This window comes from Mizuhopecten yessoensis, unplaced genomic scaffold (assembly GCF_002113885.1).
Source record: "Mizuhopecten yessoensis strain PY_sf001 unplaced genomic scaffold, ASM211388v2 scaffold4025, whole genome shotgun sequence".
NCBI lineage: Eukaryota > Metazoa > Mollusca > Bivalvia > Pectinida > Pectinidae > Mizuhopecten > Mizuhopecten yessoensis.
In genome coordinates this window covers 41,496-52,518 of record NW_018405338.1, presented here as the reverse complement: position 1 = coordinate 52,518, position 11,023 = coordinate 41,496, and the positions used below count along the sequence as shown (strand labels likewise).

The 11,023-nt window shown below is 36.3% G+C and overlaps 2 protein-coding genes across 3 annotated transcripts in view; both read left to right on the top strand.

The window, feature by feature from the left end:
* Positions 1-7,919, top strand: part of LOC110448362 (roundabout homolog 2-like) — a 59,719-nt gene extending 51,800 nt beyond the window's left edge. For both annotated transcript variants that reach the window (XM_021494550.1, XM_021494551.1), the window contains 4 exons: positions 5,633-5,935; positions 6,203-6,505; positions 7,146-7,478; positions 7,640-7,919. In XM_021494550.1, coding sequence (XP_021350225.1) covers positions 5,633-5,935; positions 6,203-6,505; positions 7,146-7,478; positions 7,640-7,848 — 1,148 coding nt within the window. In that variant the 3' untranslated portion in view covers positions 7,849-7,919. The remainder of the gene's footprint in view (positions 1-5,632; positions 5,936-6,202; positions 6,506-7,145; positions 7,479-7,639) is intronic.
* A 1,005-nt stretch (positions 7,920-8,924) lies between these two features.
* LOC110448363 overlaps positions 8,925-11,023 on the top strand; it is a 33,818-nt gene continuing 31,719 nt past the window's right edge. Inside the window, exon 1 of the mRNA XM_021494552.1 lies at positions 8,925-9,272. Coding sequence (XP_021350227.1) covers positions 9,161-9,272 — 112 coding nt within the window. The 5' untranslated portion in view covers positions 8,925-9,160. The remainder of the gene's footprint in view (positions 9,273-11,023) is intronic.

Here is an 11,023-nt window from a genome sequence, read left to right as displayed (position 1 = left end):
TCCCAGGGTCTGCCCCACCCTTGCAGACTTGGCCCCTGGGTCATAACTTTGAAACGGTTGAGATCCCCACCCCAAAACTATATATACAAATGCTTGGCAAAAAGAGACAAATGCAGTCACAATATTAGAATCGATCCTGGGGTCTGGCCACAACTCTAGGGACCTAGTTTCTGAGTCAAAGCTTGGAAACAGTTGAAATCCCCACCCCATAACCATACATAAAATTGCTGGGCATGAAAAATGTAATATAGCTATGCTACAATGATTGGCCTTGGGGTCTGGCCTATTCCCTTGATCTCATTTTGAGAATAGTTTGCCATGATTGCCTAGGTATCCAGGTGAGCGATACAGGCCCTCTGGGCCTCTTGTGTTATATTTGATCTTCACATCTATTGTTTGTCAGTAAACTAAATATGACCATTGAAGTAAGTCCATCAGTGTAAATAATATGATGTCAAATTTGCCGAGCAATCCGCTCCTTTATCCTTTGTGGTCTTTGGCTTGCGCTAGCCAAGGGGCTCAATATTTTTTAAATATTAGTTATATCCTGTTATATCTATACCTGGTTTAATTTCTACCTTGGCCCGTATATCAACTATAGTGATTCGTTTCCTACAAACAGGCGTTTGTAATATAAGGATCCAGTGTTATATGGGGACCGGTGACATTATTCTTTGATCAATAAATATTGATTAAATATATTTTCTGTTTAACATACAACCTCAGTCAAAATGTCAGGATCATGTAGTGTAAAATAAAACCTCAGTCAAAATGTCAAGATCATATTTATTTATAACATACAACCTCAGTCAAAATGTCAGGATAATATATCGCTGTAACATACAACCTCAGTCAGTCAAAATGTCAGGATAAAATATCTCTGTAACATACAACCTTTTTCCTTCAAATGCACGTTGTGCACAGAGTCAATTCATTTATAAAGCTGATGTCAATAAGTCTTGTTTATTCTGTTTATACTCGTGATCAGGGCATTTGGGATGCTGTTACTCATGGTTTACAAGGTTAATACTTATTGTGTACCTCTTACTGTAGGCTTGTTTAGTAGTATACACTCGCAGATCTAATCAGCCGTCTAACCTGCTGTTTGCTTCATAGGTTCAGTGGCGGTTTCCTCCCTTCATTTCCACGTTATTCACCGAGTCAATTTTTACAGAGTATATCTACCTGCTGTCTTCATCACAGGTTTCTTTGAGCTAATATGGTTGGTAGCTAGCCCGGCTTTCGTTCTTGAGTATATTATCACAAGTTCAGTGCCAGGTTGTTTAAAGCTACTAGCTTATTGGGTATAAAAAGTACCATACCGGATGTTTTTATGTTCAGTGTCAGTGTCATCAGTTCATTCTGTTAAACCTGATGTACGTGGCATTACTTGGGTCTATTTTACATTCCCATTCAGTACACTCTACCTGATAGACCTGCTGCTCAACCCACAGGTCCAGAAAGCACATTCATGCATCCATATCCCAGATCAGATCCAAGTTACAAGTTTTAATTACATTTTCTTAATCATTTTTAGTTTTCCTTAAGTAAGACTTGTCTTGCATATTACAGCGATGTTTTATCACGTATACAGTTTTCACCAACAAAGCTTTGTATATTTTTAGGTCACCTGAGCTTTGCTCAAGTGACCTATTCCAATCACTTTCCGTCCGTCGTCGTCCGTCGTCCGTCGTGCGTAAACTTTTACATAATTAACTTCTTCTCAAGAACCAGTGGATGGAATTTTTTCAAACTTGGTCAGATCAACCTTTGTAGATGAGGATACCAAATTGTAAAATTGGGATCCCTACCCCAACCCTAGGGGCCAGGGCGGGTGATGATATTTGGCGAGAGGCAAACTGGGATGAAGGGCTACCAAGTTTGTTCAAATAAATGACTTTCATCTATTTTCAAGGTCACAGAGGTCAAATATGTAAAAAAACTTTAAACAACTTCTTCTCAATAACCAAAAGGCACAGGGTGATGATATTTGGCCAGTAGCATGCTGGGATGAAGGGCTACCAAGTTTGTTCAAATAAATGACTTTCATCTATTTTCAAGGTCACAGAGGTCAAATATGTAAAAAAACTTTAAACAACTTCTTCTCAATAACCAAAAGGCACAGGGTGATGATATTTGGCCAGTAGCATGCTGGGATGAAGGGCTACCAAGTTTGTTCAAATAAATGACTTTCATCTATTTTCAAGGTCACAGAGGTCAAATATGTAAAAAAACTTTAAACAACTTCTTCTCAATAACCAAAAGGCACAGGGTGATGATATTTGGCCAGTAGCATGCTGGGATGAAGGGCTACCAAGTTTGTTCAAATAAATGACTTTCATCTATTTTCAAGGTCACAGAGGTCAAATATGTAAAAAAACTTTAAACAACTTCTTCTCAATAACCAAAAGGCACAGGGTGATGATATTTGGCCAGTAGCATGCTGGGATGAAGGGCTACCAAGTTTGTTCAAATAAATGACTTTCATCTATTTTCAAGGTCACAGAGGTCAAATATGTAAAAAAACTTTAAACAACTTCTTCTCAATAACCAAACTGCCCAGGGAGATGATATTTTGTCAGTAGCATGCTAGGGTGAAGGGCTACCAAGTTTGTTCAAATGAATGACCTTCAATTATATTCAAGGTCACAGGGGTCAATTGTCTTAAAAAAACCTTTAAATAACTTCTTCTGAATTACCAAAATGCCCAGGGTGATGATATTTGACCAGTAGCTAGCTGACAGGAAGTGCTACAAAGTTTGTTCAAATGAATGACCTTCACCCATATTCAAGGTCACAGGGGTCAAATATGTTAAAAACTTTAAACAACTTCTTCTGAATAACCAAAATGCCCAGGGTGATGATATTTAGTCAGTAGCATACTAGGATCAAGTCATTTAGTCATAATGATTCCGTGCCGTGGATATCAAGACCGAATGTTGCGTTTTGGTTGGTTTATTTATTGGTCCTATAATATAATTAACAGCCAAGGTCATTTAAGAATGTGCCTCCATGTTTGTTGTGTATGCGTGCATTTGATAGGTTTTGTTCGTGTTTTTGCCTCCTTGTGATAACGCAGATCTGATGCCAACTTTTTAGTGCTATCTCACTAAAATACTATGCTGAAGGCCCCTTGCACAGCATTCAGCCAGACCACATTATACTGACAGAGTGGGGACCAGTTGTTGCCATTACCCTAAATGCTGAACGTTAAGCAGGGAATAACAACTATCATTTTTAAAGACTTAGGTATGTCCCTGCCCATTGACTTCCACACTAAGGCGAACGTTCAACATTAAAACTAAAGGTGAGGTATTGCTAAGCAAGTAGTTAGGAAATAAAAAGCAATTGGAGGTACGTTTAGTAAGAAATATAAAGATCCCACATTTTTCAACGGCTGCAGCAGATTTATTTTGTTCTTTTTTGTCTACAAGTACAAAAGTAAATTCCCAATTCTACAAGGATTCCCGCATTAGTCGCCTCTAACGATGCATGCGGTGGGTAACAGCAGGCATATTTTGTTCTCGATTCCCGACCTGCAGTGGCACAAGACCGAGTGCCAAATTAAAAGGACACAGGGCTTTCGTATGCTAAATAGAGACAAGACATTTTGATTAGTTAACTATTTCGTGACTTATAACCTATCATTTCCAAAAAATAGCTTCAGACACTCATTAACTCTGACTTTTCACACATACGTAGCAATCATAGGGAGTGCAAATTACTCAGCATCCAAAAAATGTGGGCTGCTTAAAGAACCGTAAGACTCGTGTTTCTTAAGCTAGTGTAAACTCGCATAACTGTCTTGTACGAAACGATATGTACCCAATGACCTGACGTGAATGCACAACATATTTGCTGGATGTAACGCATTCAATGTTGCACTGTATTTCATGAAATACTCGTACATGCAGCATATAACAGTCAGGCGTCATGTGTCAGTGAGATTCAATGTCAAAAATAGATAGTTTCCAATAGACTGTCTAATCCCCATAGCTCGTCCACGTTGGGTCGGCGGCTACCCGCGACATTGCCTATATGAGGTCACCGAGGGGCTTACATCCCTTTCGCCTGAGCGACGCCTGTCGCCCGCCCAAGGTTTCGACTACTTTATCTGGTAACTTCACCAGAATGTCACGTTTTCTGTAGTATATATTCCAACCCATCGACTTGTTTGCCCTCTAAAACTAAAAGCTGTCTCTTTGATGTTTTTTGCAAATATACATGGTATTGTTTATGAGGCGTACGTAGATACCAATCCGTATTACACAATGACGTATACATATAGTGCAATCTGTTTTGTGTTGAACGTTTTTTTACATTTTCATATTTGGGAGAAGAGAAGATTTTAATCAATTGATTAAATAAACTTTGCTGAAAGATTCATTAGTTTTGGAAAGATCATTTTTAAGACTTTGCAACGGATCTCGGCATTAAGCCGTTGACAGACGTGTTAGTGAGTGCAAGGAACAATAAATCTTAGTAGAGATTTGGCTTACCATTAATCTGTCAGATAGCGGAACGATTTCGACTTTTCAAGCATGAATTTTCCCTTTGTTGACAGTAACATCCTCCAAATCCCAACAAGGGGGATATAAGCAACATTTGATTTGGTGTTCAAGAGCTTGATCCAAATATCATAATTTCCGAGATAGATATCGACTGTTGGCAAACAAACTAGCAATAAAGGGTTTCAAATGTTACTTGCTGATAACGACTGCACAAGTTTTATGGTCGCAATCATGATCCCATAGAGAAATATCCAGTCGGTTAGTGTGATCGTCCTTTGCTCATAATTTGTCCTTCTTTACTTGAGTTTGTCGTACAGTTTTGCTGACACTTTGGTATTCTCTTTTTGTTTTTTGTCCTTACTTCAACTCTCGATCTCCGACACCAACTTGCCTGACTGATAACTACCACCAACTCTAATCGCTACATCTCCCACCACCACACATAGAAAGATACAGAATCCATATTTAAATTAAGGGATTTGCATTCTTAAGTTTAAGCCCAGTAATATGTGTTTATTGTACCTGTCTGGTCGGGAAACAAAAAACATATATTAACAAATGTCACCTGCCTAGAGCTGATTATCTTTCACAACCACTATAGGTTTCCTAACTCACGAGTAGTTGAGTAAAACAGTTGGAAGTTTATGATTACCCCCCCCCCCCCCCTCAGTGGGTCGTACCCTTGACGTCATTGCATTGACCAATTTTTCAATTATGAATCCATTATACTTTTCAACGTCATATTCCGTTCTAACGTCATGACGTCATGATTAATGACAATTTCTTCTCTCATTGGAAGCAGACATATTGTATTTCAAGGGAGATATTTGGTTTTCAAGGTCAAATATGAACGTTATAGGAGAAAACAGTTCCCTAAACTCGTGATTGCTGGTTATCACATTTACCTCACTTTAATTTTTTTTCAAATTGTAAAAGATACATTTTGAAAAAAGTACTATCTCGAATTAAACATATGAATCAACCATCACTCATTTGCAACTTCTACATAACTAACTATACAATAAAAATAACCCTGCTAAAAATGAAAAGCTTTCCGAAGACATGTTGAACCCAAAGAATATAGGAAATGTTTTAATTATACTTCAAATGTGAATTTTCAGATTTGCCTACTGTCAAAATATCTGAACGAAACTATACTGCCGTATTAGGAGAACAAGTGAAGCTGGAGTGTACTATATCTGCAACTCCGTGGATTACAACAGTTTCCTGGCAACGTATTTCACCTGAGGAACAACCCGTAGCACTGGATATTGACGAGATAAAATATACAGGATCAAAACCGAATGACCCACACTTATCAATCAACGACATCAAGAAAAATGACGAAGGCAACTATGTATGTACCGTCTCAAACTTGTGTGGGAAACGGCAGAGTGCACCTACTAAGCTGAAAGTAAAAGGAGGTAAAAAGTTAAATTTGATATTTCATCTTTGTCACGACAAATGAGTATTAAAGTGAGAAATATTGCAACTATTTTTCCCGAATGATTTCCCAAATTGTCTCTGTTATTCTCATACACAAAGTACTTATAAAGTAGAACCAGAAAATAGAAACAGCTTTCTACTATCAATATAAGTTCCGAAACAAAAGAAATAATGTTACTGACGCGTTGTTTTGTGTCATGATAAATGTATTAATGTTATATGTATTGGTTTAAAATTAATCTTAGGTCCTCCAATGCTGAACATGAAGGCAAAATTACTCTATAAAACTGAAGGAGAACTTGTTTTGTTGAAATGCACTGTCAATGCGGAACCACCAGCATCCGATATCACTTGGACAAAAGAAGGATGTGAACGTAAAATTGCAATTGACAATAGCAAATACTTCGGCGGTTCACTTAAAACTCCCTCGCTGTTTATAGATGAAACGGAAAGTCATGACGAAGGCATATATATATGTGAAGCAGAAAACATTGCAGGACCAGGAAGTAATTTCGTGCATTTAACAATCAATAGTAAAACTGCAAAAAGTAAGTAAGTTATTAGTTATTCCAAATGCTGATAAGGTGGTCATAACACAATGCCTTGATATTGTTTTTTTTCCGCAATGAAGCGGGCAAATATAAAATACATATAAACCTAATAATGAGTAACAGGCGAAGATAATAACAGACAACTCTCTAAATAGCATGACAAATACATTAAATATATCTTATACAAGCTAGAATCCAGTTAGCATTATAAATATGCAAGACAGGATCAGTCGCGCTATTATCCTGCTTTATATCATATCGTAAGGTCTCGGCTACCAACAGTCACCTTTCTATACCAATCTAACTGAGAAAACAAAAGAGAAACATTAGAAGGTGAGCTCAGAATACAGCACAAATCATCATGTTCAGCTATACCTGACCCTATAAACATAATCGAATATAGAAACCTTACAGGTGTATCAGGTGGTGACGAAAACTATAACAATATTTTGCCACAGATTGAAGTCCTCTGTTGCCGACAATCTGTTATTTCTGATGTTTTTACCTGCGTACTGCAGGTCCTTCCTCTTGATTAATGTTAATTTCATTGTGGTATAAAATGTTTTTTCTAAAATGCAATACAGTTTGTATTTGATAAAATGTGTATATAAAGGGTTTATTAAATCGATGTTTTCAGTTACTGGCATAGAAACTGTAAACCAAGACACTCCTGAAGCACTACAGGAAAAAATTGTAACCCGTCATGCAGAGATGGTGATTTCGTTAGCTGATTATATCTATTCAACTGCTGATGATTGGCAAAAATTCAAAGTGCTTTTATCTGCCTATCTAAAGCCGGTAGATATTGGACAGGATAACCTCTACCATTACGTACAAAAACTCATAGATATGAAAAACATTGACTACGGCCGATATGACAAATTTTATGAAGTTGTTAACAAAACACATCCACGGATCTCTCGCATTATTGTAAAGGCGGAATCAGATATTGAAATAATGAAGAATGGAAGTAAGTATAATCTATTTTATTTATATATCTAAGGATTTTCAATTAAACTTATAACAAATAGAATATCGTCTGTCTTTGATAGAGTTATTGTTATAACCCCATATCCATATTATATTTAATTAACGTTGTGCAATGTAAAGGTTTCTTTAAATCTGTTTCAGGACGGCCAAATGAAACGGATTACAAAGTCAAAATCAAGAGTGACGGTGATTTCAACTCAAAACTACCAGAACAGTGTTCTGCTCAAATCACAAAGCAGTTACCGGAAGTAAAACATAGAATAAACGCAACTGGTGAATCAGGTAATATAAGCATCATGATTCTTGAAAACAAATTGACATATGTAACATGCTCTTATCGTATCCATTGAATACAAAAAAAAAATCATAGTATGTACGATGTCATAGTTAACACAGTATACATGTTTTAAAAAAGAGTCTTTTAGATCTTTTTGTACTTAAATGCACTCAGACATCTGTGTTCTGTTTGTTACATGCTTTATTAGGCAAGCATCTGATGATGCAATATTAATCATAATCAATACAACTTGACATGAGAACTTGAAGTGGCTCAAATAAGCTTACCATTTGCACGATGGTTAAATTATTGGGGCTTTATTATCACATTGCCAAATTAAAGGTACGAATCTGCTACAATGGACTTTCATGTGTTCCTTTTATAATATGCTAGATATATACTTAACATAATCTGTTTGACATTTTCAAAATTTTGTTTATTTTTACAATGAAGTTGTGTAATGTTTCTAATAAATATGGTTGTTCTGACAGTTGCCATTTGTATTGAGTTTAATTGAAAACAATTGTATGTTTGGTCGTTATTAAAAAAGGGCCCGGGGGGCCGTGTGATTTATCGAGTTGCCGGGTGAACGTACAACGCCCATGACACATTCGTATCATTAGAACGTTTATTTGCAATCAAAGTAAACATTTATTTAATTGCGATCTTTAAATATGTCTTACCAAGGATTGAAGTTTTTGGCTACTGTACAATTTTTTGGGGGATTGTTGGATTATAAAGCATTGATTTACTGCGAGTGTAAAATAATAAAATGGAGGTCGGACTACGGAACCGCAGAGTGTAAACCCATTAGTAGTCAGATTATTTACATCCAGCACTATAATCAGATGAAAAGCAAATTAATGATCATGGTTTAATACATTACACACTTCAGCCTTATTTTTAATGATATTAATAATTCTAAAAAAACAACATCGCCAATCAATTATATAAAATTTATTTTGATTAGTCTGACTAAATCTTATAAAAAGTATCATTAAACAGGTATGCGCAAATTATGTGATGTTGTACTTGCACTGTGTTATGGTGATCGTCAATCTTTGTTTTACATGTTGTGATATGTGATTGTGCATGTCTCTGTCTTGATGAAGGGTCGATTGCCTCGAAACAGGGGTAAAAGTTCTTCTATAGCAAGTGCTCTGATTATACCTCGAAAATGTGACAAGTTCCTTTATCTGCACTGTCGCTATAACCTCTTTTCTTATACATTTTAATAAATACACATACATATAATTTTCATGTGTTCTGCAGATACTGTATTATTCAATTAATTTATACTCTACACTTCAGGATCAATTGTTCTAAAGTTTACAATCAGCGAGGCGAAGACACCATTCGAATTGTCCGCATTGTACCTGGCAGTTATGCTTAGGGACAAACTACACAACAAACAGATTGTACTGAAGGATGAGTCCGACGTACCTCTAGTATTGAAGACTTCACCGACAGTAATGATACCAACGGAGAATCAAAAAGGTTTGTTGATTTGTTTGATGGCAGTAATTTAGTCTAAATGATAGTGTTTCATACCTCGAGTTGACAAGAAGTAGATACGGCCATATTTAATCAAAATTAAAACAAAGAACAGAAAAACATTAAATCTCTTACTGTTGGAAAATGATGTTTGTTTTGTTTAGCGTAAGTGAAATCAAAATAAAATATTTCGTTTTTATAGAGATCATCCGCCAAATAAAAATCAAAGTGAAGTTTCATGTTTATCATATGTTACACGTTATAATCTAGAAATGCATAACATCTGAAAATGTGTTAATGTTTCACAGATTTACAGATCTATTTCGAATATTACATTTTCACATGTATGTTTAACCCTTTCACCACTATGAAACTTTAGTAGACTCTACCATGCATTGATCTGGATGAGTCCATTATGGTCTACAGTGGTGAAAGGGTTAACCATGCGTTCATCCGACTTGTTGCTCACATTGTTTTAATACAACTGGATGATAAACATTTAAGAAATTAACCTAAATCGGTCAGCTAATAAGCAATAGTTAATAATTTATTTAGCTCACCTGGCACGAAGTGCCAAGTGAGCTTATGCCGTGGTGCGGCGTCCGTCGTCTGTCCGTCCGTCCGGCCGGCCGGCCGGCGTCAAGCGTCAATATTTTACTTTAAACGACTTCTTCTTAATAACAAAAAGGCCTAGGGTGATGATATTTGGCCAGAAGCAAACTGGGATGAAGGGCTACCATGTTTGTTCAAATAAATGACCTTCATCTATTTTCAAGGTCACAGGGGTCAAATATGTTAAAAACTTTAAACAACTTCTTCTCAATAACCAAACTGCCCAGGGATATGATATTTGGTCAGTAGCATGCTAGGATAAAGGGCTACCAGGTTTGTTCAAATAAATGACCTTCACCCATATTCAAGGTCACATGGGTCAATTGTCTTAAAAAACCTTTAAATAACTTCATCTGAATAACCAAAATGCTCAGGGTGATGATATTGGGCCAGTAGCATGCCGAGATGAAGGGCTACAAATTTTGTTCAAATAAATGACCTTCACCCATACTCAAGGTCACAGGGGTCAATTGTCTTAAAAAACTTTAAACAACTTCTTCTGAATTACCAAAAATGCCCAGGGTGATGATATTTAGTCAGTAGCATACTAGGATCAAGGGCTACCAAGTTTGTTTAAATGTATGACCTTGAATCATATTCTAGGTCACAAGGAGCAAATATTTTCAAAATATAAAAAAAAAAAAAAAAACTTGTTCTGAATAATTAAAGAGCTCAGGATGTTGATATTTAGTCAGTAGGATGCTGGGATCAAGGACTACTATGTTTGTATAAGTGAATGACTGACTTATATTCAAGGTCACAGGGGTCAAATATGTTTAAACCTTTTAAATCCCAGGATGTTGATACTTTGCAAGTCGCATCCTAAGATGAAAGGCTATAAAATTTGTTCAACATAATGACTTTGTTCGACTTTCAATCACAGGGGTGAAATGTTTAAAAAAAAATAACAGTTTTTTTTTAATGAACTTTAATCATAAATACTGATATTTTATTTTGCCTGTAGCTTTATTTTAGATCACTTTTAAGGTTACAAGTGTGGGATTTATACCAGGTGAGCGATGCAGGCCCATTGGCCTCTTTACAATATCCTAACGGCTACATCTTTTTCCTTTAAATTGACTATTGATTGCTCGCAGTAGTTTGGCTTTTTGAATATAATTTGCCAGCACCAGTTTATGGCA